The sequence below is a fragment of the Bidens hawaiensis genome, unplaced genomic scaffold, assembly GCF_021521415.1.
Source record: "Bidens hawaiensis isolate Kalapana, Puna unplaced genomic scaffold, B.hawaiensis_p1.1 tig00024436_1, whole genome shotgun sequence".
Taxonomy (NCBI): Eukaryota; Viridiplantae; Streptophyta; class Magnoliopsida; order Asterales; family Asteraceae; genus Bidens; species Bidens hawaiensis.
This window is the reverse complement of record NW_027505044.1, coordinates 234,867-262,770: the sequence shown is the minus strand read 5'-3', so window position 1 is coordinate 262,770 and position 27,904 is coordinate 234,867. Positions and strand designations below refer to the sequence as shown.

The 27,904-nt window shown below is 33.8% G+C and overlaps 1 protein-coding gene and 2 pseudogenes across 2 annotated transcripts; 1 reads left to right on the top strand and 2 right to left on the bottom strand.

Annotated features, from left to right (window-relative positions):
- The first annotated feature begins 1,376 nt into the window (after window positions 1–1,376).
- LOC143610150 (DNA-directed RNA polymerase I subunit 1-like) lies at window positions 1,377–13,703 on the top strand (annotated as a pseudogene). The gene is made up of 22 exons (XR_013149541.1): window positions 1,377–1,394; window positions 1,876–1,971; window positions 2,060–2,229; window positions 2,314–2,473; window positions 2,560–2,868; window positions 2,959–3,280; window positions 3,689–3,828; window positions 3,903–4,065; window positions 5,203–5,393; window positions 5,537–5,800; window positions 6,292–6,380; window positions 6,466–6,613; window positions 6,692–6,892; window positions 7,702–8,058; window positions 8,139–8,273; window positions 9,151–9,360; window positions 9,430–9,632; window positions 9,731–9,929; window positions 10,491–10,723; window positions 10,814–10,954; window positions 11,593–12,322; window positions 12,983–13,703. The product of XR_013149541.1 is annotated as a DNA-directed RNA polymerase I subunit 1-like (transcript).
- Window positions 13,704–14,203: 500 nt separating this feature from the next.
- Window positions 14,204–18,096, bottom strand: LOC143610140 (1-acyl-sn-glycerol-3-phosphate acyltransferase 2-like). The gene is made up of 11 exons (XM_077084703.1): window positions 17,945–18,096; window positions 17,669–17,791; window positions 17,063–17,102; window positions 16,913–16,986; window positions 16,772–16,831; window positions 16,601–16,678; window positions 16,106–16,264; window positions 15,801–15,926; window positions 15,282–15,374; window positions 14,575–14,664; window positions 14,204–14,452 (listed from the first exon to the last, which is right to left on the bottom strand). Exons 1-11 carry the CDS (start codon window positions 18,023–18,025, stop codon window positions 14,222–14,224), a joined length of 1,155 nt encoding a protein of 384 aa, XP_076940818.1. The 5' UTR covers window positions 18,026–18,096; the 3' UTR covers window positions 14,204–14,221.
- A 3,493-nt stretch (window positions 18,097–21,589) lies between these two features.
- On the bottom strand, window positions 21,590–22,390 carry LOC143610153 (dehydration-responsive element-binding protein 2F pseudogene; annotated as a pseudogene).
- Between the last annotated feature and the right edge of the window lie 5,514 nt (window positions 22,391–27,904).

Here is a 27,904-nt window from a genome sequence, read left to right as displayed (position 1 = left end):
TATTAGACAGATTTATGTGTAGTGTGTGTGCAGAGGCATATCCGTCCTTTTACTATATTGTTTGTAAAGGTTAGTTTGTATCTGTTTCTTTGAGGCTGCATTACATATGAAGTCTTAGCATTCTATTGTGATTTGAGTTGATTGAATACAGTGAATGCATATCAACACAAAACTTTTAGATGAACTATGCAGAAACAAGATAGAAGTGTATCAAAAAGAATCAATAAATCAAAAAGAACGATAAAATAATGTCTTATATTTCAAAAAACAGACAATAGTCTTCAATAAAATGCAATCCAGAGTTGTTCAGTTAGACGTTAGCCTTTAATATCAATTTCTTGTAAACAAAATCAATATAAAATTCTGACAGAGTATTCACGAATAATTGTTTTCAAACCAACTCGAAGCAATCAGGTTACAGATAAAAGGAATCCAATTTCAATTCAAGAAGGAATATCAGTAAGTTCATACTCTTCCATTCTAGTAAACAACTTACACAACATGATTGCAGATGACCATGATGCATCTAGGGGTGCAAATGAGCCAAGCTGCTCACGAGCTACTCGAGCTCGGATAAATAAAAAGCTCGAAACAAGCCGAGCTTTTTCGAGAATAAAGCTCGTTTAGTTAACAATCCCAAGCTCAAGCCTAGTGTTTACTTAATTTTTTTCTGTTTTTGACTTCAATGTATTAATTTTACCCTGCACAGCCGAGCTCGAGCCAAGCTTTGGCTCGCTTGAGGTACAACATGAGCTTGAGCCGTGCTAAGGCTCGTTTAAGGTTTATCTCAAAATAAATAGAAATAACTAAAAACGTATATAAATTAACTAATAAATATGAAACAAGCCGAGCTCGAGTTTTAGAAAAAGAGCTTGAATCGAGCCGAGCTCGACTCATTTAAACCCCTAATTGCATCATATATTTTTAAGCTATTTGATTAATCAGTTCTAAGTGAATGTCAATACACAATAGGTCAAATCACACGATATAATTTGGAAGAGAAATCAGAAAACATATTTATCATAATCATAATTGCAGCAGATATAAACAAAAACAGTATAACGTCCAAATGATCCAAAACCAAACCCTAATTTCAAAGTAATTGGATGATCCACATCCGAATTATCATTAGCATTACCAAACATTATTATCAAAACAGATCAAAGTCCACAAGGCAAACAGATCAAAGTTTGTTAAACCCCAAATTCATTCATTCGCCACAAACACCATGGCTCTCTAAACCCCGCCGTCGCCGCCGCCGCCGCCGCCTTCAACCGTCGTCCTCAGCTGCCGGAGTTAACATACTCACTGTAGAGCCACCAATCGATCGTTACAAGCAGCCGTCTATCTGTATTAGCTCAGTTTGACTGTAAAAGATGGCTCAGACTACTGAGGTATACTGATTTACTACTTTTGTTATCGATTTATCAGTCATAGTTAGTTTCATGTTTCTGTACATAAGTTTTAACTCAAGTTAGGGCTTGCTTTTTTTGTGTGTGTGTATGTATGTATATTCTATAGCCTCTAATAATTATTACCTATACTTTTTTACATATATAATGCTATTAGTCTCTAATAATTATAACATATAGAATATGCAGTTAATGCTGAAAAATATCAGATATCGGTCAAGGACTGATATTTGAGACATCGGTTATCGTGATGGGATATCGGTGATTTTAATCATGCAGAATTTATATATATATATATATATAGCAATTTAACATTAACAATTCAGTATACTACCCTACCATCAACAAATTAACCTTTTGCAACTTGCAAAACACTAACAATTGTAGCAAGTAGGAACTGATAAGACTTAAAACACTAAAAGATGACAATTAAGACTTAAAATACTGATATTGGTCAGTATAGGCGATATTATCGGTACCGATATTCTTACCGATATTTCACATGGGTACCGGTAACCGATATCCCACCGATATTGACTATTCACAGGGAAACCTTATTGTATGTTTAGTTCTTAAATTTCAACTTTTGTAATGCTAATGCGTCTATTTCGTGCCTTTTGATTACATTCTTCTTCTTATTATTTCAGGGCGCATCAGAGATAGTGGACGGTGTAGCGTCCAGTTTCATGACTGCTGAAGATGTCAGGAAACACAGTGTTATCAAGATTACGAATGTTCAGTTACTTGACAGTGTTGGAAGACCAGAACCTGGAGGCTTGTATGATCCTTTGATGGGCCCCATTGATGAGCAAGCACCGTAAGTATTAACTTGTTTTATAATATCATTTCATAACAGAGCTAAGACATGCTTATTCTGAAACCGGCTGTTAAATTTGTGCAGCTGTAAGTCGTGTGGGCAGCAATCGTTTAACTGCCCGGGTCATTGTGGTCACATTGATCTTGTTTCACCAGTGTACAACCCATTATTGTTTGATATGCTTTACATTATTTTAAGACAAACGTGCTTGTTTTGTCGCCATTTTAAGGCAGGCAGAGAACAGGTATTAAGTAGTAAATTTATTTTATTTTTGTTCTTTTGACGTATTGCCATCATGTATTCATGTTACATAATTTGATTATGTTTTAGGTTGAAGTGTGTACTGCTAAACTGAGGATGATAGCAAAAGGCGATGTTGCTGGTGCCAAAAATTATGTCCATGTTTCAGATAGCAAAGATATTGATATGGAGAGTGATGGTAACCCTGGTTCAAGTTCAAGTTTTGTTTCACAAAGTGATGTGCCCACACAAAAAAATCATGAGTTTTGGACATCTGTTGAGTATGTGGAATCAACCGCTATCTTGAAAGAGTTTTTTAGTAAATCTGGCAAGTCTTGTCATAACTGTGAATGTAAAAACCCTAAGATCACCAAACCAATCTTTGGATCGTTTCATATGGTTAGTTTTTATTACATTTAACATTATTTGGGAAACGACTTACTTTTAGCTCTTTTATGAAGTTAATTGCGTATAAACGAATGTGCTTAGGAAATGGGTGTTGCTGATGCGGAAAAGAATTATATAAAAGGTTATCAGTTGGGAAGTAGTCGAGATGAGGAAGAGCTTCTAGAAGATGAAGATGAAAATGAAAAGATTTCTGAGGTTATAAATGTCAATGAGCAATCAGAAGATGACAGAGTTGATACGGCTGGGACCAATTCAGATGCGGCCACATCGTCCAAACGAAAGAAAACAAAAAAGAAAATGTCAAAAGTGCCCTCTGATTTCATGGAGCTTAAAAATAGATATTCAGGCTCTCTTTTACCATCTTGGGTACCAAACAAGACATCATTTTTTTGCACTCGAGTCGGTTTTGGCCTAAAACCATAACCATAACTGAACTTTTGGCTAACTGGAGAATGATAACCGATCCGTTTTGGTTAAGTTGGTTATGGTTAATTGGTTTTACGTGTTGGCTTGGTTTGGTTATGGGTCGGTTAACTCTGAACTAGATTTAGTTTTGAAATGTTTGAGCTTGACCAAAATGGCCCAGTAGAATGTAATTTGGCCTGAAATTTTTAATCACTAAATATATTGTTGTTACACTTTTGGGCTTCAATAATTTGAGAATATTACTTTGCACTCGGTTATACGAATTCTTTTATATAGTTTTGATGGTTCAGGTCCGTTGTGTCAGTTATGGAAACAACGATTATCAGAACTGACCCATTATTTCGTTTTTTTAAAACATTAAACTAACCTATCGGTTTTTTGTTAGGTTCGGTTTCATTGGTTAATTCGGTTTTATACACGCTCTTATCAAGATCTATGTTTTATACTTTCGGTTTCATGTTTTTTTTAGAAGCATTACTTGTACCCCCTACAAAGTTTCGACCTGCTGCTGTTGCAGGTGATTCTGTAAGTATATGTTTACAAGAAACATATTTTGTTTGGTTCATTTTTATGCTTTATATTATTGTTTTGACTTACAGGTGATGGAGAATCCACAAACAGTATTGTTATGCAAAGTGGTACAGTCAAATGATGCATTGGGAAAAGCTCATATTAACAAACTTGAAGGAACTAAGATTGCTGATCGTTGGAGGGATTTGCAGCAGTCTGTAAATATTTTGTTTGACAGCAAGACCGCCCCAAGTGAGTCATCATTATTGCTTGTTTTTGAATATCATGATATTTGAACGCTATCTTTGTATCTTTAATTTGTTTGATTTAGGCTAATTATCTGATCTGGTTAGCGGTGTTTTTAACTGTTGATCTTGCTGACTTCTTTTTTGTTGATGCGCCACTTAAAGTGTGAAGACCAACTATCTTATTGATATTTTAAAACTAAAATAAGCTGGTTTTTTAATAGGTCAAAATTAGCACAAAGGTGGTTATTATTTCTTTTGTTTATGAAATAGCCCTATAACAAATTTTACAATAATGCATTTGTTTACATGCAATTAGGTCTGTAAACGAACCAAACGCTCACTTAAATCATTTGTGATCTGTTCAGTGGGAAGTTTGTTTATGTTTGTTTCTTTATTAACGAACGGAAGCAAACAAAACAAATTGTTCATTTTTCTAAACGAACGAACATGAACACATGTTTGTTCATTCATTTACGTTGAACGATCCTTTAAGTTTGTATATATAAGTGCGTTTGTGTGTGCTACTTTTGTTTGTTTATTTGTAATTGTTTACATGCAATTAGGTCTGTAAACGAACCGAACGCTCACTTAGCCATTTGTGAACCGTTCAGTGGGAAGTTTGTTTATGTTTGTTTATTAACGAACGGAAGCAAACAAAACAAATTGTTCATTTTTCTAAACGAGCGAACATGAACGCATGTTTTGTTCGTTCATTTATGTTTGTGAACGATCCTTTAAGTTTGTATATTTAAGTGCATTTGTGTGTGCTACTTTATGCTTGTTTATTTGTAATTGAATAGCGAACGAGGAGGATCACACTCGTTTTATATTCTTGTGTCTGGTCACTTATGTTTGTATATGTCTGTTGGTTTATGTTTTTTCATTTACATTTATTTAGAATATTAACGAACGAACGTAAAGGAACACAAACATGCTCATTTCTTAACGAACAAACATGAACACGGAAACAATTTTTTTAATTGAAGGCCAAATTGAAAAATGTAAATACTTTGTAACAATATTTGATCTCTTTTGTGACAATTTTTTTGCCAATCAAGATGAAGATCTGTTTGTTTCCATGGTTTTTTCAATATGCTGATTAAACTGCTTTTTTTCTTTTTCTTCTCTCTCTTGATGGAAGATCCAAATCTGAGAAGTTTAAATACCGGGATATGCCAGTTACTTGAGAAGAAAGAGGGAATATTCCGCCAGAAAATGATGGGAAAAAGAGTCAATTTTGCATGCCGATCCGTCATTTCACCCGATCCTTATTTAGCAGTCAATGAGATTGGAGTTCCACCTTATTTTGCCTTGCGTTTGACCTACCCTGAGGTATAGTTGATTATTTACTAGCTGTCTCATTTTTACATCTCATATGCATGTCTCAAATCACGTTATGTTTATCGAGTTAAATGGGAATGTGCATAAAACCTTCTAAATCATTTTATTCAAAAAATTTGAATGATTTGTTGCAGAGGGTGACTCCTTGGAATGCTGGAAAACTGAAGGATTTAATTATTAATGGTCCTAGTATTCTTCCTGGAGCTACACATTATGCGGATAGGCAGTCAACTGTGAGACTACCACAAAACAAAAAGATGCGTATCTCTATATCTAGAAAATTACCTTCTTCTAGGGGCATAGGCATACAATCCAATAAGAGCCTTGACTATGATTTTGATGGTAAAGTTGTATATCGACACTTGCAAGATGGAGATATTGTTCTTGTCAACCGCCAGGTACTTTATATTTATACCGTTAGGCCTGTGTGAACAAGAAAGAAGTTTTTCTTTTTTTAATTAAACTAATGAACATCAAGACGTGTCTTGTTTGCTCGTTTATGTTCATTTATGTTGGTTAGTTTACGTGTGTTTAAGTCCGTTCATTACTTTTACATGGTTTTACCTTGGGTATGTTTAATTGTTTGTGATTGATCATTTGTTTGGTTAAAGTTAAAATGAACGAATACAAGCATGTTTGTCTTCAAGCCAGTTAATATAAAAAACTAGTTAAAAGGTGTCAAATGTGTTGGTAGAATGGATGAAACAAGTTGAAAGCCATCTTACGATTGAAATCTCTTAAAATTATATTATTATTTAATATTGCATGGTAATTGCATCTAACCATATATTAGTAACATAAGAAGTAAAAGGGAGTGACACGAAAGGGTTTCTTTAATCATCTTTAATAATTACTTATTAAGATATCCTAAGTAATATTTTAATTTCAGCCTACACTTCACAAGCCCAGTATAATGGCACACATAGTTCGAGTACTGAAAGGGGAGAAAACTCTTCGAATGCATTATGCCAATTGCAGGTTAGTATTGTTTACGCACTATATTTATCATATTTTATTTATAGTTTTCATGTTTTGCGTTTTGATTCTTAACTGTAATAAACAGTTCTTACAATGCTGATTATGATGGAGACGAAATGAATGTTCATTTACCACAAGATGAGATCTCACGTGCTGAAGCCTATAATATTGTGAATGCTAACAATCAGTATATTGTTCCAACCAGAGGTGATACAGTTAGAGGCTTAATTCAGGTATCAGTTATTATATTCATTCATTTACAGTTAAGAGGTGTTTTTTGTATCTTTGTATTGATATGATTTAACATGCAGGATCATATTGTTAGTTCTGTACTTCTTACAATGAAGGATACATTTTTAAGCCGTGAAGTTTTCTATCAGCTTCTTTATGGTTCTGGTGTGTTTGCTGGCGGTACTTCACAATATGGGAAGGTTTCTGTTGATAAAGCTTGCTTCGTGGACCCCGTTTTCCCAGCAGGTTTAAAGCCAAAACCTCTATGGACAGGAAAGCAGGTCATAATTTATTATATTTATATGTGTGTGTGTGTGTGTTATCCGTTCTCTTTCAATCAAATATATGTAGATGGCATATATTTCGGTAAGAAGGTAACTGGTCAAATGGGTCAATCTTGTTTGAAAGTCATTTTAAGGATGCATAAAACCTGTTAATTCATTTTATTAAAAAGATTAGTTTGTTATTGAAGTTATACAATTTATATAGCCATATTTGAGTCTTTAGTCATTTACGAAGATTTGTTCTTTTACTTATGAACAGATTGATTTGGGCTATGCTCTATCTCTAATGGGTTGAATATGTGAATTAGCAAAAAAGAAATGCGTCAGACGGGTCAGATTTTTTTCTAGAGTGTACTAGAAGAAGCTGGCCAAATGGGTTAATTTTTCTGAAAGTCATCCAAATGGGTTAATATATATAATCATATTTAACTCTTTAGTCCATTTTCAAAGACATTTTTTTTTATTTATGAATGGATTGATTTGGGATATGCTTTCTCTGTAACAGGCCAAATGGGAAAATTAGCTATAAAGAGTCAAATGGGTCAAATGTCTTCTAAAGTATATTTACATTGCAAAAAACCACCAAAAACATTTTAAATTAGCTATAAAGAGTCAAATGGGTCAAATGGGTCAAATGTCTTCTAAAGTGTATTTACATTGCAAAAAACCAACAAAAACATTTTATTCCAAACATGTGTTTGTTATAAATACTTTATTCTTTTTACTCATATATCACTAATACAATTAAGCTACTGTTTAATGACTGTAATTGAATTTCCTAGTTTTTTTATTTTTTGTCTTTGTAGGTTATAACAGCAATACTAAATCATCTTACTAGAGGTTATACACCTTGTACTGTTGATAACAAGGTGAAGATTCCAGAACAGTATTTTCAAGGGAAAAAGGTTAAACAGGAGAAAAATAAAACAAATAAACGTTTAAAAAAAGAGCTTGCAGAATTTAACAGAGAGAATCTTAAAGAGGCTGATGAAACCAGATTATTAATATGGAAAAATGAGCTTGTGTGTGGTGTGATAGACAAAGCTCAGTTTGGTAAGTATGGTCTGGTTCATACAGTTCAAGAACTGTACGGTGCAGATGTTGCAGGACTATTACTTGGAGCTTTTAGTCGGTTATTCATTTCTTTTCTACAGGAATTACAAGTTTAATAATATTTATTTTGAAGTTTGAACTTCTTTAAAAGCATTCCAGTATTATTTTTAACTTATGTGTTCTATATCAGTTTCATGGATTTACATGTGGTTTGGATGACCTCATGGTATCACCTGATTGTGACAAAGAAATGAGGATGGAGCTTGAAGGCGAAGATGTAGGTGAAAAGGTTCATCGAAAATTTGTTAACTTGGAGAATCAAAAACAGGTATTAGTTGTAGTACCGAACTTAACAGAATAGAGTAGAGGTGGTTGTTTTGATCGGTTCAAATGTGAAACATTCCGATTTGGGTTATTATTTATATTTCAAACGTGCCAAATTTAATACTTTAATTTAAGGGAATGCCTTGAATGGTTTAAAAGTGGTCTATAATCTGTATTTAAAAGTAGATACTGAGAGTATTATTGTAAGCGTAATTAACATATACTTACACGCACACACACTAACACATACGCGTAGATGCGTACAAATGTGTTCTGTGTTTGTGTTTATGGTTTTGTGTGTGTATGTGTATGTGTTTATGTTTTTTGTGTGCGTGTGTATGTGTTTTCTGTTTTTTTTGTCTCTGTATGTGTTATAGTACGTGTGTGTGTGTGTTTACGCATGCGTATTTATATGTGTTCCGGGTACCATTAATACCGATACGATACCGAAAATTGCCAAAAATGGGTATCGGTACTGAAAATGCTCGGTACGGCATCGGTAATGAAGGCAAAATAATCGGTAAAATACTGGTACCGTACCGATCCCAAAACCTCAAAATGTGGGTACCAAAAGTACCCGGTTCAGTACCGGTACTGGTATCCGGCACCATTTGCTCGGTTGCTCATCCTTGTGTATGTGCATGCATGTGTTTTAGTGTGTCTGTAATGTTTGTGTATGTACTGAAGCGGACTGTTTTGCCAAAATCTTTTTTGACCGTTACCCAACCCGTCAGACTGCCTAATATGCCACCTTCAATCTTTTACATTTTTCTAATATGAATTATTTGTCTCAGGTATAAGTTTGAAATTATAATCTGGGAAATTTCAAACCAATTGGAGATATCTATTATTCTATGTCACTTTCTTTAATTATATTTGTAGGCATAAGAGAGCTGCAACTGGAAACCGAGAAAATAATAAGAAATAATGGAGTAACCGCAACTGCCAGCCTGGACAACCTTATGCAAACAGAACTTAGAGATAAAGGTTCCATGATCAGCAAAAAATGGCTACCAAAAGGACTTTTGAAACCTTTCCCACAAAACTGCATTTCTCTCATGACTATTAGTGGTGCCAAGGGTAGTTCGGTAGGTTCACAAGACCCATCGTTGTACTTTTAATTAAATTTCATATATAATTTAACTTTAAACAAACAGGTGAATTTCCAACAAATTTCATTTTTACTCGGTCAACAAGAGTTAGAGGGAAAAAGAGTGCCACGAATGGTTTCCGGGAAAACTTTACCTAGCTTTTCACCTTGGGATTTTACTTCCCGCGCGGGTGGTTATATTATTGATCGGTTTTTAACGGGTCTTCGCCCACAAGAATATTATTTCCATTGCATGGCTGGTCGTGAAGGGTAAAACTGAAACTATATTATAAACTCTTCTAAATAATATTTGACATATATTAGTATATTACAGTCAGTAAGTTATTGCAAATTGTGGGGTGTTGTAGGTTGGTTGATACAGCTGTCAAAACTTCTCGAAGTGGATATTTACAAAGATGTCTTATTAAGAATCTTGAGAGTTTGAAAGTTTCATATGATCACACGGTCCGTGATGCTGATGGTTCAATAGTTCAGTTTTATTATGGTGAAGACGGAGTTGATGTGCATCAAACTAGTTTCCTCAATAATCTTCAAGTCCTGAAAGCTGTGAGATTCTTTATTCTTGCTAATGTTTCTTAAATATGACTACTTTCGATGTGTTTGATTCTTTCAGCCTGTTTTACATAAATATAGGCCTGTAAACCATCCAAACGTTCAGTGAACTGTTCGGCTTGAAGTTCGTTTATGCTCGTTTTGTTGATTTAATTTTGTTTATGTTGATTATGCTCATTTATTTATCTGGCCCGTTACAATTTAGTTTAGCTTTAGTAATTTTTTTTAGGTTCACCATATTGTTGTTCACGACTACTTTTCCTTGGTGTTAGCTTAGTTATGTTTGCTTATCTACGTTCTGTTATTTTTTGTTCGTTATCAAATGACCATGAACAAGAAAACATCGTTCGTTTAACTGTTAATGCTTGATTGTTTGTTCTGTTAAAGCTAAAACGAACAAGCACAAAAACACTCCATTCGTGTTCATTCGGCAAACAGGTTTCCATAAGGGAATGGGTCGAAACTGCTCCCTTTTTACACTTTTTTGTTATTTTGCTCTGGTTTGTTGAAGGCATTAAGTAATATTAATATGTTCCTTTTTATTTACCCTGCTAGAATCAAGAAATCATATGCCAAAAATTAGGCGAGCCACTTGAATTCAATTCATATATTCAAGAGTTGCCACAAGGTGTTAAAGATAAAGTTAAAAGTTACAAACACAAAAATGAGAACCGAGAGGATTTATTAATGCTAATAAGACAAAAGTATCTCTCAAGTCTTGCACAGCCTGGAGAGCCCGTTGGTGTCATAGCTGGTCAATCCGTTGGTGAGCCATCTACTCAAATGACGTAAGATATTTGAAACCACATACTACTTTTATATATTATGCTTATGCAAATTGAATTGTATTTTGTATGTTTGTTTTCATTCTTTTGCAGGTTGAACACGTTTCATCTTGCTGGACGCGGTGAGATGAATGTGACACTTGGTATTCCACGTCTACAGGAGAAATTAATGACGGCTGCACCCAACATTAAAACTCCTATGATAACATGCCCCTTGTTACAAGGAAGATCAATGTGAGTTATTATTTTCTACTTAGATCAAAGTTCAGTACTTCGAGATTAAAGGTTAAATCTTTAGCAGATAATTTTTATAGCAAAATTATGACTAAAATAACAGTTATGGTGAAATCAATATATTTTCTCTTTATGGTTAGGATTATTATGGCCTAACACATTGTTCTTTACAGTACTTTCAACTGGTTTTAGCTCAGTTTTATTCGTTCATCTATGTTCCGTTATGTTCGTTCGTTTACGTTCGTGTGCCGTTAGTTCATTTTCTTAAAGAACGAACACAAATGAACACGGACATATTAATTTTTTAACGGACGAACACGAACATATTAATTTTTTAACGGACGAACACGAACTACAAAACTTCATTTGCTTATGTTCGTCGAACTGTTTGTTTATACTGTTAATGAATGAACAAAATTTAGCATGATCATGTTCATTTTCTCAATAGACGAACACATACAAGAAAACTCCGTTCATATGGTTGTTCGTGATGCACAATCGTTTTTTTGGTTAAAGTTAAATGAATGAACTAGACAGGCTCTGTTTGCGTTCATTTACAAGCGTAAACATTATTTCCACCGTCTCAATTCATAAAAACAATAATTTTTCAATATGTCACTAACATGTCACAATCTCAGGGAAGACGCAGAGAGACTTGTTGAAAAGGTGAAAAAACTGTCAGTTGCAGAAGTTATGCGGAGTATAGAAGTCACAAAATTGCCACTTTACATCCTCAACAACCAACCATGCAGAATGTATAAGCTTAAAGTCAAACTAAACCAACCGAAACACGTATCACGTCGCAACTGTGAAGAAACTTTAAGAAACAACTTCTTAAGAGCGTTAGAAGATGCAATAGAACGACACGTTGCATTACTTTCCCGGATCAATGGGATCAAAAGCTCTAAGAACACTAAAGCTGAGACTGCCAGCGAGGATGATGCATCCGCCACTAATCCAGATCATGATGATCATGATCGTGATGGTGACGATGACGAGGATGATGGAAAAGATGAAACGGTTGATGATCTTGGATCGGATTATAACAAACAGAAACGACAAAATACTGATTCGGTTGAATATGACGAATCTGAAGAGGAGGTTGAAGAAGATGAAGAAAGTGAAGAGACAGATGGCGAACATGTAGTCGAGGGTAAAAATGGAAAAGAAGATGAAAGTGATGCTGAGACAGATGATGAGGATGTAGTGGAGGAACAAGAACAAGAAGATACGAGTAAAGCGAAAGCTAAAACGAATGAGGAGTTTGTGACTAGAAAGTTTGACCGGTCAAACCATGTGGAAGTTAAAAATTTGACTCTTGAAGCTCATTTTAGGTTTACAAATGAACCAGAAATTTTGCTGGCAGAGGTAAAATTTTTCATAGTGTTTTAAATATGATTAAAAAATTTAAATGTCTTAGAAAAACCAACATACTTTACTTTTTCTCTTTTGAAAAAGTTATTTAATCTGGTTTAGTGTAACTAAGTCTGTTAAGATGTAATAGAAACACGAAACGGTGAAAAAAATATTTAAAATTAGCAACTTTTAGCCTCTTAAACTAGTCAAATATTGATAAAGTGACGCCAACTTTTTCGGAAACTAAAATATACACCAATTCTATTTTTAACAAATATAAGGTAATAACTTATAATTTTAAATATTTTTTCACAATTAAATGCGTTTTAGATAAGTTTAGGCACTTTAGTATATCAAAATCGGTTTGTGTGACTTTTTATTGTGTTTTTAGACATTTATGAGGAACTTTTTCAAGAAAAATTATAAAGTATATTGGTTTTTATGATGTTATCTTTTTAACTTTTACAAAAACTAGTCACAATAATGATCTGTCAACACTTAATACACACCTTTTCAGCTAATTATTTAACTTTTTAAGACATAAAAGACAACCGTTTTCATTTATTTATTTGAAGATCGTTACAACAAATAGGATATGTTTAATATAAAATCACTTCTAATTCCAATTTTTTTCTAAATAATCTTTATTCTAAATTACAATTTTTTTTGCAGGTTGTACAAAAAGCTGCAAAGAAAGTCTACATCAAGGGCTCAGGAAAACTTGACCAATGCCAACCCATTAAATACAGCGTAAATGTTAAACAAGTCTGTTGGAATCAAAACAACCCTAATCATAAACATAAACGAGAAAACGAAAGACAAGAACGAAGAAGACAAAATCGTCCCATGTGCATTGCAAGCCTCTGGAGTCGAACTACCTGCGTTTTGGGACATGGAAGAAAACCTCGATGTTAACCATGTTTATTCCAATAATATTCACACCATGCTCAACACTTATGGTGTTGAGGCTGCAAGAACAAGCATAATAATGGAAATGCAAAATGTGTTTGGTAGTTATGGTGTTGAGATTGATTATAGGCATTTGAGTTTGATTGCTGACTATATGACTCACTCGGGTGGGTATAGGCCCATGAGTAGACATGGGAGTATTTCTGAGTCGGTTTCTCCGTTTTATAAAATGTCATTTGAGACTGCGTCTAAGTTTATTGTGGAAGCGGCATCTCATGGTATGATGGATAATTTGGAGACACCAACGGCTAGGATTTGTCTTGGGATGCCGGTTAAGGTTGGGACGGGGTCTATGGAGTTGATGCAGAAATTGGATCTTTAGGTTTTGTAACTTTATATAGTGGTGGGAAACTATGGTATTTTTGAGAGGGGGTGGGGGCAATTTTGAAGTAGAATTATGTTGGTTTTTTTGATACAATGATTGTTTAAAGTTTGCATATTTTATTGGAACATGTTCTATTCCCATTAGAAAATTTATTTTGTTTTCAGTTATTTGATGGAGACATTCTTCTATCCAAACATGCTTAACTGTCAAGTTTTCTAGTTCACCATCTTTTTATCTATGGAGATTGATGTTTTGTTTTTAAGTTATGATGACTTGTCATGCTGAAATTTCTTAAATTCAAACACGGCTAAATGCTAAGAACTTGTATAATTGTCCTGAAAGCGAAGGGGACTTCCAGGTGGTTAAGTAGTGTGAACTACAGGTTTAAGGTTTAAATCCTGCAGGATGCAGACTATAGTGTAGTTGAATACTTACAAAGCAAACAGCTTAATGCAATGACAGCTGATTATGTACTCTTCAAAAACAAATCATATAAATAAATTGATTCTTGGACTTTTCTATTTCTTTGGTACAAAAACTTTGAGGACAACTTTCACAAATAATGAAGAAAAATGTGGTATTTTTCATATAAACCTGTTTTATATATTTTTTTTCTCTCACTGCTGTTTGTTGTGTACATTACCACCATTTTTGGTCCTTGAAGGCGCCACCTGTGTAGGCGTTCCACGCTCCGATTGCGAGAACTGAATCAATATCTGCATTAAAACTGTAACAACCGCCAAACAAATTGCTGTAACCGTTAAACCCTTCCATGAAGACAAAAATTTAGACCATTGGAAGAATTTGTAGGTCCCAAAAACAAGTTGACATGCCCATGAAGTAAATACCTGTGTATACAAAAAAAAAACATGCAATATTAAAATGACCCGAATCAGATAATCATGATTTTAGTTCAAGATAATTAGTTCCAAAACCAATATCCAAACACCCCCTTAAGTCGGTTTCTTACCACGAGAGATTTTAAAGGGCGACCGATGTCATAGATTATTTCTGTATCGGGAAATTTGTCTTCTACGTTATGTTTGTCTAATGATTCGTCCTGAAACATTTTTAATACACGAAAATAAATACTAATAATATTTACACAATTACTCGATACCTTTTAAATGGACACAAATTAAATACGTACGATGTTTACCTATAAATTACGCCGGCATCTATTTTCACTTTAGGGTTATTTAAAATTCTCAGTAGTTTCATATTATTGTAAAATTGATAGATATCTTATAAAATGATGCTACAATATTTTTAATTACATATCAATTTGTTAATCAATTGCATTTAACTTTTATATACACCTTCCGCATAATGCATAAATGATAAAAGAACGCACCTAACATTTCATCCATTCTAATATTCTAGTTTCAACAATTTTTGCATTATGATACTTCTAATAATCTAATCTATTAAAGTATAAATTTTAAAAGGTAGATATAATAAAATATACCTCAGACCTTACTAATAACTCTACTATAATTAAAGATTATATTAATCCACTTTTTTTTTTAAATATAATATACATGCCCAAAATTAAGCTTTTAACAGGAACCCCTTTAAATAACAGTATATACATCTTATATAGTGATTACTTATATATTTGTCTACTAGATTATTGTCTTGTGTGTCAATAATAACAGAAATTAAGAAATAAAGAACCTTGGCAACAAATATGTCTTTACACCATTGCGCAATAGCTTCATCTGTTTCGGGCAAATCTTTCATTGAATAGCGCTTCATTGTCACGTGAAGCTGCAAAAAAAAGCAATAATAATAAAACAAAATAAATCATTTGAAATAGATCACCTAAATTTCTTATCATAACATTAAACCTGTAAAACAAACATTGACTTGATAGATCAATTTTTTGTAAATTATAAACAAGTCTTTAAAATAGGAATCTTTAGAATTCATGAGGGAACAAAACTGGATAAACAATTTTTAAAATAGGTTACAAAGAAAATAAAAGTAACCTTTAGAATTTTATAATTACTAGAAAATAGTACAGGTAGCATTTTTAACCATTTTTATACACACTCCTGAATATTAAAAAGTTTAGATTTCTGTAACCATAAGTTAACATCATAACAATTTAAAAAAAATTCAAAATATAAATAGAAACACATTTACGGGTAGACCAGCCTGGCCCGTTACAAAAAAAGTCAAAAGACCGCTCACCACAGAAGGTTGACCTTTAAAGAGCCTCAACATTGTTGGTGGAGTTGTACTTCTTGGAATTGCAACTGTCATATCATAAATGGCGGGAACAAACGATCGCATCTCGTTTACTGATGTAACAAAACCCTGAAAATAAATAAAAAACAAAACAAAAACAAAAGCAAAATAATAATTAGAATTAATTACACATATGGTTCTTGTCGTTTGGTCCCCAAGTTTCAAAAACTAGAACTTTAGACCAACTATTTGCTAAAACGTAACACAAATGGTCTCTGAAATGGATGTGTGTTTTAACTTGTTATAACCTTTGTTTTAGGAATGAGCACGTTTCTTGGAACAGACAACCCGTTTGAAGATGCATACTCTTGAGCCGCCAAAAGCTTTGCGTGAGTAAATCGAGTCCCTTCCACAAAAAGAGCCAACCAAAAGGTCCGAGGATAGTCTTTTAACTGTTGAAGACCGAGCTGCAAAACATGACATGAAAAAAAAACCACGTTTTGGGTTGGTATATTTGACCCTTTTAAAAAAGGGGTCACCTGTATAATGAAACGGGACTAGATTGACCTGCTTAGTTAAACATGTCGACGCACCAACTTGTTTAGTTAACAGGTCAACCCAGTAACCTGTATATAACCCGTTTCAACAAAATTTTCCTTTTTAGCTACTTTTTAAATTTTACCCCCCTTGACCCGTTGAGAGTTAGAAAATTGGATCAGATGATTCATAAGTGAACGGGCCGAAATTACTGCCTCTAAAAATTTTAGTAAACACTAAATGCACTAAATGTAATGAAATAACACCTTCAGAGTACTTTCATCCTTAGCCCAATTTCTCTCAAGAAAAAGATACTCAGAAAACCACATTGACCAACCTATGACCTGCATATAGTATTATATAATTATATTACAAACACTTTAATATAATAAATGTAAAATTAGCATATTGTAACATAACATATTATAGAAACTTACAGGAAGGAGTTTTGATGATTTTTTCATGATGGCTAATGAGCTACCAAGGCATTCGGCTCGCTGTCATAGACTCACAGTACAATGCAACAAAAATAAGTAATGTGCAAAACATTTGCAATAAGTGAAATACTTGCTAATCACCTGTGCAAATACCCATCCAATAAGCCAGTCAATGTCACTTCTGTGATTAGCTATAACAAGAGCATGCTCCTTACCTGTAATTAAAATTAATATTATTTATAGGATATGTAATATTTATACTGAGTAGAAACATTAGTATGTTTATCTTACCCAACATTTTGAATGTCTCAGAATTTGTGTGCACTTTCACCTACAACATGTCACGTTAGAACACCATATTCAAAACAAATCAAATCAAATTTGTTGGACAAAAAGAAGACAAAAATTAATAATAAATCGGTGCCAGGAAACTCCACTAGTTTCAATCTAAATTCTGCAAGAATACGCAGAAATAAAAATTCATTAATTAGTTCGGTCTTATAAAATTTAAAATCAAAGAAAAATGATAGAAATGCAATGTTTATTCGTCTCTCCTGAAGTTTAAAAAACGAAAAAGCATGAACAAATTTGGTGTATGTATGCATATAGCCTGCAAATGCGTTGGTAAATGACTAAAAAGTTAAATACATATCAAGAAGTTAGTATGTTGGTTTTGTTATGTACATTAGCATACGCATCCCCTAGCTTTTGTCTCTCAGTGTCACGAAGTTTGGACGAAAACGCTGAAGGGGCCGGGTGAATATACGTATAAAAAATTTCATAAATAGAGGTGGCTGGGGCCACCCCTGGCCCTGAGAATCTTAGTGTCGGCCTAGCATAGTGTTTTGGCTACATAATTAGATGAATGAAGGTTAGAAAATGAAATGATCAGCTAACCTTAACTCCAGCCCACCAATCAACTAGCCACACAAGCTCAATCCACAACAGCTCCACCACATATCTGTTAATCCTCCGGTAACCGTTCTTCGAAAACGGCCGAACAATCACGAAAAATACAGCCTAAAAATATATATAAACACAATATTGAAACGTACTGAAAATATTCACAAATCAATAATATTGTGATCCAAGTAATAAACAGTCAAGAATATTAAAAAAAAATAAAAAATGATTTGAAATAATAATAATAATTTATAATAAATAAGTACGTACCTGAATTAGATTTATGATTAAACCGGAGACAAAGAAGAGGACGCTTAGAGGGACGATGACAGCAGCAGCTGGAATCGCCATAATTGACAACCAACGTAACAGAATGCGGAGATTTTAAGGTGCACGAGGATGAGATGATCAATTCGGAGATTTTAAGGTGACATATAGGACATTCAGCATGAATTCCAATGAGGTAGGAGTAACTGCTTATATTTATATATATTTTTTGGAATTTAATAACTAAATACATATAAAAAAATGTGTTTTGTAAAATATATTATTTTATTCCAACAATCCACACCTATTGGAAATGAAGGAGGAAACAAAGAATCAAGATTGAATGATTATATTGTTTAATTTTAGCGTTGGACTTTGTTAAAATTCTCTTTTTCAAACTATATATATTGGTTATTTATGTTACGAGCAATGTTTTCATAATCAGATTGGACAGCGAACCGGACGGGCAACCGGTTCACCGGTTGGACCGACCGAACAACTTTTCTCTCAAAAAACGACAATAAAGGTTGAAAAAAAGAATTTAAAAAAAATATATTTTTTCATAATAAACCGGTTCAACCGGTCCGGTTTCCCGGTAGGACCGAACGACTTACATAGAACCAGACCGGTCCGACCGGTCGTGGAGCGAATCCCGGTCGGATTGGTCCGACGATCCGATCCGGTCTCAACAACATTGGTTACGAGTGAAGATAAATATGTTGCTTTAGTTTTAGCATTGTAGTTTTTTTATTTGGATACTCGAAACTCAACCTAAATAACTCGAACCCGATACCTGAAACCGAAAAACCGTGAAAGATTTGGGTTGAGTTTTGGTTATGAATTTAAAAACTTTGAAAACCAAATAATACATGTAATTACTTAATAAAAAAAAAGCCAAACATATCCTAATCGAATTTTATAATTCATTTATTGTTATTGTTTTTTTAAATTAGTTTTGGCCTTTTGAAAAACCGATATGTTTTTATCCAACTTTTTTTACATAAAGTAGAAACACAAAAAAGAGAAAAAAAAATGTACTCTTTTTTACAAAAAAACTGAATAACTCCCTTGGAGTTGGTTGAAAGTTGGCATACTACTTTTACCTAATTGTTTGTTTCATACAAGACACAAGACTATTCGTTTATACGTTTAGTACATCATTGTTTCTTATAGGACTTTACTTGGTAACATGATTCTTGATTGTTGGGACTATTTGATATCACTAGGTTAAATAGGTTAAATAGGTGATACGTGTTATAGAAGTAAATGCGCGCACACAATGTATGCATATTGTTTATTCAAAAATCAAAATAAATAACAATATGACGTAGTGTGTATATATATTTCGTGTGAAATAAAACGGTGATACATAACTTTAAGATTATAATAAAAGGGATGGTTGGTAATGATAACTAGAAAACATGATATGTTGCTATGACTATGAATATATATGGTGACGAAGCTTGGACGAAAACGTTGGGGGCTCAAATTTTCAAAGAAAAACGAGTAAATTTACCGTACTATGCAAAAAAATAAAGAAAAGGGAGGGGTGGGTCGGGACCACCCTGAGTCTAAGCTTTGCATCCCCCCGCGCGCGCGCGAATATAAGCATGAAATGTACATATGAATTAAAAGGGTGGGACGGAAATGTATTTGTGATGTACATCCAAATTGAATATACTATATCACTGTATGTATGATATAAACACATGTATGAAACTACAGTACTATATATATACACAAAGAATGTTCTTGACTGAAAGAGTACTTTTAGAAAATCAAGATATGTATGATATGCACCAATGCACACGTATATTGACTGTGAAAACTGAAAATGGTTTCATACTTAAAAAGCAATCACAGTATGACACTATTGTGACCTACCTTCTTTTACTAAAATAAAGAAACTTCATTAAACTTCTAGTCCAAAAGCATTAGGTTCGTTTTTGAAATTTTGGGTGCCTCTAGCAAATACTAAAAAATGGGCTCTTATATATAACACTTTTACTTCAGAGATTAACGATAATTATGATCACAATAAACTAAACAAAATTATGGGCCCAAGATAATCCAGATGTGTAAATATTTAAGTTTGAATGAGCCCAAGATAATCCAGTCATGTAGACTGTAGTCTAAAGATATCATGTTTGAATGAGCCCAACATAATCGAGTTGTGTCATAATCCATAAATTCTTTTTAGCTCTGGGTTCAATAGGTTGATTAGACCATTGCATGTCTAGAAAAAAATGTTAAGTCAAGTCATACTTCGGCCTCTCAATTCAACAACAAACCCACACATCCTTCGGTATTCAAGATACATTAAGATAAGGATTGGTGATGTGCATTTAGGTGGAAGTAGTATTACCATGAGCGATCTCCTGGAAAGTTTACACATGGGCAACCAAAAGCAAACCCATGAGGGGAGGTGGTTCGTCCCGACCAAAAGGTATAATATTATTGTGCGGCGATAGGTGGGCAGTTACAAATAGTATCAAAGTCACTCCTGATCCGTTTGAGATAGTGAGACAAACCTCATTAAGTATGATAACTCCCCTGGAGTGTCCATAGGGACATCTTAGGCGAATTAATCCCACATCTCCGAGTGGGATCATCAAGGATGATGGGATCAAAAGAGAGAGAGAGAGGGGCGGGGGGGGGGGGGGGGGTGTTTGTAACACATTTGGCGAATCTCACATCAACCATGGACACGAGAGATTCTTAGTCGTAAGGAATGGGTCCCATATCAATCATCAAGGACGATGGGTCCAAAATGGGTCCCATCTCTTTAATCATCAACACATCTCCACCGGGCAACCAAAAACAAATTCGTGAGATTTTTGTGGGCAAAGTGGATAATATTGATGGTACGAGAGACTAGATGTTACATTCTGGCATTCGACATGATTAGAGTGCTTTTTAAAGCGCTCACACCAAGCTTGTCGTTTAAACATTTCCTTCGAGTTCTAGACTATGATGTCCCATCCTCCAAATCTCTTTGGATTTCCAGAACCATAGTGACCGACATTAGACACGACACACACTAACGAGTCATCGACATGTCGATCTGGTCCAAGCATCCTTTATTTTCATGCTAGAACTGGCCAATGAATAAAACTATAAAAGATTATAGACATAGTATTTATTGTCTATTACTTGAGGATAATCCTCAATTTACGAAACTATTCCAAGAAGTTTGTGCTATTGAGTTTCTTTTTGTCTAGAATGGACCACAGAGATTGAAGCAAAGTTCAAATGTTTAGCATTTGAAAACAATTTATTGTCTTAAATTACTATTTTTTTTTTCAAAAAGTCAGCCTTTTAAAAAACAATCTTTTAACATTTTGAAGAAAAACTAAAATCAAAAGGAGTTTTATGATTGCAAAACCTTTTCTCAACTTATTATCTTGTTAAGTAAATAAGTTATTATAAAACTCAATTCTAAACATGCCCTTATATGATTCCCTTTATATCACCGACTCAATTATCTCACTACAATATATATTAAGGAAGTTGAACATTATAGAACTTTACTATAAATGGAAAAAAGTAATATGGTCTTATACAGACGACAACACGTACATGCATGCTCTCCAAGCATCATTAATTCTTGACGTACTTTCATAATAAATAGATCGATAACATGAAGTTTCAAAAATTCCATAAAGTGGTTGGCAAAACCAGCTCTTGATCATGCTCATGAACATCATACATATGGTCATAATTTTGAACATGAGATCCATGAAGCTCACTTAACACATCCCAGTTGAAATCTTCTTCTCCCAAATCAGCTTCTTGATCAACAACACCTTTCGAAGACGGGAACTCGTCCTCTTTATGATCATCCTCATCATCTTTGTGTAACACTCCAAGTTGCTGAAGAAACTCATTCAGATCAATTTGAGGCTTGTCAATGCATTCTTTCACATGGGTACTTTTGTCACTAGTAACTTGAACTTGCTCTTGGTTGATCTGATCAACATTCGAGGAACCACTCGAGCTCGATGAAGAAGAGGGCAACGGTTGAGTTTTCTTGAGCTCTTGAAGCCTCTGGTGAATCACATGAACACTCGGTTGCGCGTTAAGATTGAGCAAACCCGTGGCTGGGAACATTGACATGAACTTATTTGAAGAAAACCATTTGAACTTATGTGATTTGTTAAGCGGATTGAAATTGGATCGAAGATGCGGTAAGTTAAGGTAAGCGTCGGGGCCATAGAGTCGTCTAGCGGCTTCGTCATAAGCCATGGCGGCTTCTTCGGCGGTGGCAAATGAACCTAACCATAAGCGGGTTTGTTTTTTGGGCTCTCGGATTTCAGCAACCCATTTGCCCCATGTTCGCTGGCGGACACCGCGGTATTCGCAGGCGGCGTTCTGAGGACCGCCTTTGCCTCGGGTGGGGCCTTTCTTCCATGGCTTGAATGGAGCGGTGGGTCTACGGCAGTTGTCCATTGTGGTTTGAAATTGGTGGTGAGTGAAGTGTGAAAGGGAGCGGGGGGTTATGTAGAGAGAGGACTAGGAGTGTGAGTGAGTGTAGAGGGTTAAATGTTGTCACGTTTTAGAAAGCTTGTTTTGGTTTTTGAAGCCCATGTGACCGTTGGGTTTAGTAGACTATAGTCACTGTACCAACAATTCAAAGCCCAACAACAATATTGCTGTAACGTGATGATATTACTAATTATGGTTTCATTTTACTTATTTATTAATAACCGGTGTATAAAACATTTTATAAGTTAGTGTTGCTATTTTATAAAATAAATAATACATAAAAATAAAACATTTTATTTGGTTTAATGCATGATTAAATTTAATAATGTAAAATATAATCAGTTAGCCAAATCAAATGTTAAGATAAGTATCTAAAATCAAATGGGAAATATAAAAAAGAAATTTACACTCAGATATCAATTTCATTTTGTTTATATGAATTAATTCAAGTAAGTTTTTTGCTGACTAAAAAGTAGAAAATGAGAAGATGAGAAATTGATATCATGTGTCACTGTCTAGATTTTGTACAATGAAAAAAAAGTACAATTTTAGTTTTCACAATTTGTTATAGTTCAAATTAGTCAACATTCTTGTGGTTCTATAACTTTACATGGCCAAAAGGTTTGAATATAATTTTCTAGCAGCTTTTATCCTCAAAATCGATTAGAAAACCTTTTGAATACTTCCATGAGCTTTATATATATTATATCAAAGAGAATCATTGTCATGCCATTATAATTTCAATGGTATAATATTATCTATTCAATGAGCACATATGACGTGTCTAGGAATTGAATGATGTAGGTAAGTAGTTAACTAATTTGTCTTCAGTGAATAAATGTAGACTCTCACTTCGCCTAGGATACTCCCTACTTGTGGACTCCTTCCACACAACACACATATACACATATAGTCATATATGATATATCTATATGTGAGAGAGAGAGAGAGAGAGAGGGAGGGAGAATACGATGATGTTGATGAGGATGATGAATAAGAAGCTGAAATCCACCTCAAAACATTGGAGAGAATCACGAGTTGTAATTCACATGTTTTGCTGCAGGCCCTTCACGGTTTCAATCTCCCTACTGCCTCATTCACCTTTTTCCCATGCATTTTCATTCATCAATTAACTTAATTAACTAAGATCTCCTTCTCTCTCTATCTCTCCCCCTCTCACATAAACACACATAGAGAAACATAGACATAGAAACAACAAATATCTAATGTATTCAAGTGGATTTGTAGATGCATATGTTCACGTGTCCCATCTAACCAGTATCGGGTTACAAGTCAACTTCAAATGTATATCAAACAACATATATGTATTCAAGTGGATTTGATAATGCACATCCAAACTATACAGTGCAACAATATAGACGATACTAAGCAGTGATGGATCCAAGAATTATTTCTCACAGGGATCATATATTTTCTCAATGGCTATACAATCATGAGAGTTGGTCAGAATTTTTACACTAGAATAGTAATGATTTTTTTTTTCATATGGAATGGCAGACTCGTACCACAAGGGTAGGTCTGCCCTTGAGACTGAGTAGGATGTCTATCAGGTTCCCAAATTCAAGAAGTTCAAAATCTAACCAACAATAGATTCGAACTAAGTTTGGTTTTTGGTTTTTGACTGAGTAAACCGAATCACTTTTTTTTGAACTTTTATTTATATCATTATTGTTGTTAGATCTAGTTTGACTGAATAAGACTGAGCTAAAGATGTAATGGATTGATCAAAATGACGACTTAAATAGCTAGATTCAATATTTGGTTTTTGAACCGATTTTGAAATTCTGAAACCATAAACCAAATATGTATTTTGGTTCAGTTTTTTACATTTTTTATTTAACCGATCTAAAATTCAATAAATATGTTAAAATCATATGCTATTGTCCTTCAATTGATAATCCATATCATTCCTTGTTCAAATTACGTCTTTCTTCTCTTTTCATAATGAGTAGTTACACTTGAGCAAGTAGGCTCATGGGATTCTGAGCTTAGGTCGATAACTAAGCAGTTAATGCGGTGTGAGATATCGGTGGGATATCAGTAATTTTAATATAATGCAAAATTTATATATATAACACTTTAATATTAACAATTCAGTATACTCTTCTACTATTAACAAATTATCCTTTTGTAACTTGCAAAACACTAATAATTGTAGCAAGTAGAACTGATTAAGACTCAAAACACAAAACATTAAACACTAAAAGTTGAATATTAACACTTAAAACATTGATATCGGGAATATCGGTGAAATATCGGTCAATATCGCCGATATTATCGGTACTGGTGTTCTGACCGATATTTCACATGAGAACCAATAACTGAGTTAACCGCATAGGTCGATAACGTTCAAGACAAAAGAGTCCTCTATTAATGTAGTCTCATATTAATTGTTTTGCAATCCAATCGATTTCATCCGATTAGATTTTCTTCGATCAAGTTCATATTCTTATTTCAAGTATTGTAATTCCTCAATTCAATAAATGGATTATATCTGACAAATTAACTACAGATAGATTTTTTCTCGATCTATGAATTGTATTGCATACATATAGCTAGCTTACCATCAACAAAGATTTTATTGTTTTGGTTACTTGGTCGCTATATGTTTAATCTATATTTCAAGTCTAGTTTGTATGACTTTTTCCCAATACGTCCAGCCTGAAATCTAAAACTTTCTTCTACGGATTTCCTTAGTTACTGATACAAGGAAATTTGTGCATCCCTATATTTGAAAGAGAACAATCAACAAAACTTTTGGTTGACAATATTTATTTAGTAAATGTAGGTGTGGATGTGTTTAAATGCAATTAAAGATCAACAGCTTAGATATGGAGAATAATTGAAAATAAAACAAATAGTATTCTTTTTAACTGATGCTTCCTTTATAGAGGCGAGTTATGTATACGGCCGACGTAAACGGGTTTGCTATTAAAAGATCATGTGGGAGTTTGAATATGCAGGTTAGGTCGATCGCTTTGCATATATGGTATGGTGCAATGGGTTTTAGGATTGGTCCATGGGAATTTCGATATCGTCTCGTTCCCTTTCGTCCTTCTTTCTTTTTTTCTTTTTTATTTCACACAATTAGTTTTTGCGCGTTTCTCTTTTCTAGTCTTGTACTTGTTTTAAGAGGTCACTTTTAAAGTTCAATTTACATCTCTGTCTCGTCTCGTCTAGTTTCTTGCTAGCCCGGTTTATCCATATAAAAAAGTAATTGCCGTTCAAGAAAAAAAAAACAATAATAACAGGAGTTTTTTAGGCGCTTAAATATACCGCCCAAGAATCGACCATCCATAGTCATCCAACATCATCATCTCTTGGTAAGTGTCCAACAACTCTAGATCTTGCTTTCTTGAACTTCAAAACTTCCATTCATACAATCTAATCTAACTTTTAATCATAGTCCCATCATCAACTCTCGGTTACAACAACTTTTAGTCATACCCGCGGCTTCCTTGTCTAAAATATTACCGAAGCCAATAAACCCGAAAACAAAAATCTTAGAGTATAAAATGATTACAACAAATACATTGATTGAAAATAGAAGGTATGATTTGATATTTAATTAACTAAGTGCATCGTCTTCGAAGATTAAAGTTATCCCCAACATGTTTATTGTTCGTAGAATTTCTTCAATACTTCAAAACTACCTTGAGATTGACGAAATACCATGAACAAGATTAGATTATAGCAACTTTTCTTAGCATCCAGAGTCACAGTGCCACACCTAAAAACCATTTCACTAAAAATCTATATATAGATTCATATGATAGTTGAAACGTGCATCCCCATTTTAATTTCTCGGGCCTTATCGTATATTCAACATTCTATAATAATGACCAATTTATATGGTTCAAACATATAATGATATCTTTTATGATATCTTTTGACTATTTAATGTATTAATTAGTTTATTGCAAACATCCTTGTATCTGTTGTTGCATTTATATCTTAGTTGCAGTCTTGGTTTAAAAAAGCGCGCCTGAGGCGAGCCGAGGCGAGAGGCGACATAAGGCGAATGTCTCTTCGCTTTAGGCTAGTCAAGGCGAGCAATGTTCAAAATGCGAGCTTTTTAGGCAAAAAGCGACCTAAAGCGAAGGTGAGGCACTCGCCTTTCGTACGCAAGTGGTTTTTAAGCATCTAAGTGTTGTACAATATGCTTTTTAGGTTGTATGTGTAGATAGTTTATATATTAAATCATATATAATGCTTAAATATAGCTACATCATGAGTGAAGAAGCTAAAAACCCATGATATATACATATATAAATGCGTTCACCTCGAGTACGAAAAACTCTTGCTTTTGCGCCTGGCGCTTCATGCTTCTGTTTTAAACCCGTCGCTTTTCCTTGCCTCTCGCTTTTTAAAACCAAGGTTGCAGTTATGTCTTTATTTCATATATCTTTGTTTTATTTATTAGGTTCTTAGTAATTCAAAGAGAAAGTAATAATTTATGTTGTTTGACTTTCAAATATGATAAAGCATTCTTCTTATTAAAATATTTGTATGTCCTCTCCAATATTTTTACAAAGCCACAAAATCCACCCCCAAATTAGATTTGTTTATATTCTATTATGCATTGAATTATAAATATAACTAATTTTACGTAAGTGTAAAAAAAATGTATAAGAACATGTAAGTTCCGTTGTGTTCCATTAATACGTAGGTGACTTAAACCTAGAATCTTAAAATTCCTGTTAAAGAAAACCCCACGATATATTAAGCGCCAAATGCTTTTCTTACATTATAGTTACGAGTCAATGCTTGATGGAATGTTTGATGAAGTTCTATATGCTACATCATATTGTAGCAACAAGCCATAAAGAACGCATATAATGTTTTATTGATATCCTTTGAAGCTAATGCTTCTATTTTGACTGGGTTGTCACACCCCAACCTAAGGCAGAAATACCGGGGCGTAAGCCGACTGTTCATAGCTCAAAAGTACTATCATAAATAAAATGACAATATCTATTAAGTTAATTATTTCAAGTAAAGTGCACAAACATTTATAACACAAGCAATTAATACAAAACAAACAGAATATAAATATTCTTTATTTTCTTGTCTATGTCATTCTAAGCATGCTTCACTTTAAATTTCAATTCAGATGGTAACTTGCATATGCGTAGAAAATATAATAGAATTTGTCAACACTCGGAAATCTCACTAGTTATGCATGATATAATAATAATATAAATAAATAAGCAAAACGAAATAAATATGGTAATAAACAATCAAACCATAAACAAATAGCGTGTCAATTAATCATGCCTCACGAACGCGGGCTATGGCTACTATGACTGCGTATAACCGTGCTTGTCGGTTTACCATCGCCAAGCGAATCGAGCTTTGGTTACTAAGATGGCATATGATCATAATGACTTGCTAGACTTCTGATGGACCTCTCCGAAAATGATAGAATATAAGCACATAAGCAAGTAACAAATAACA

Bases quoted from the DNA above. Each gene is read 5' to 3' on its own strand.
- LOC143610140 (XM_077084703.1), bottom strand. From the start codon at position 18,025: ATGGCGATTCCAGCTGCTGCTGTCATCGTCCCTCTAAGCGTCCTCTTC. The intron at 16,987-17,062 runs GTAAGATAAACA...TTTTAATTACAG, and splicing joins TGAGACATTCAAAATGTTGG to GTAAGGAGCATGCTCTTGTT. The intron at 15,375-15,800 runs GTGAGCGGTCTT...TTTTTTTTGCAG, and splicing joins TTAAAGGTCAACCTTCTGTG to CTTCACGTGACAATGAAGCG.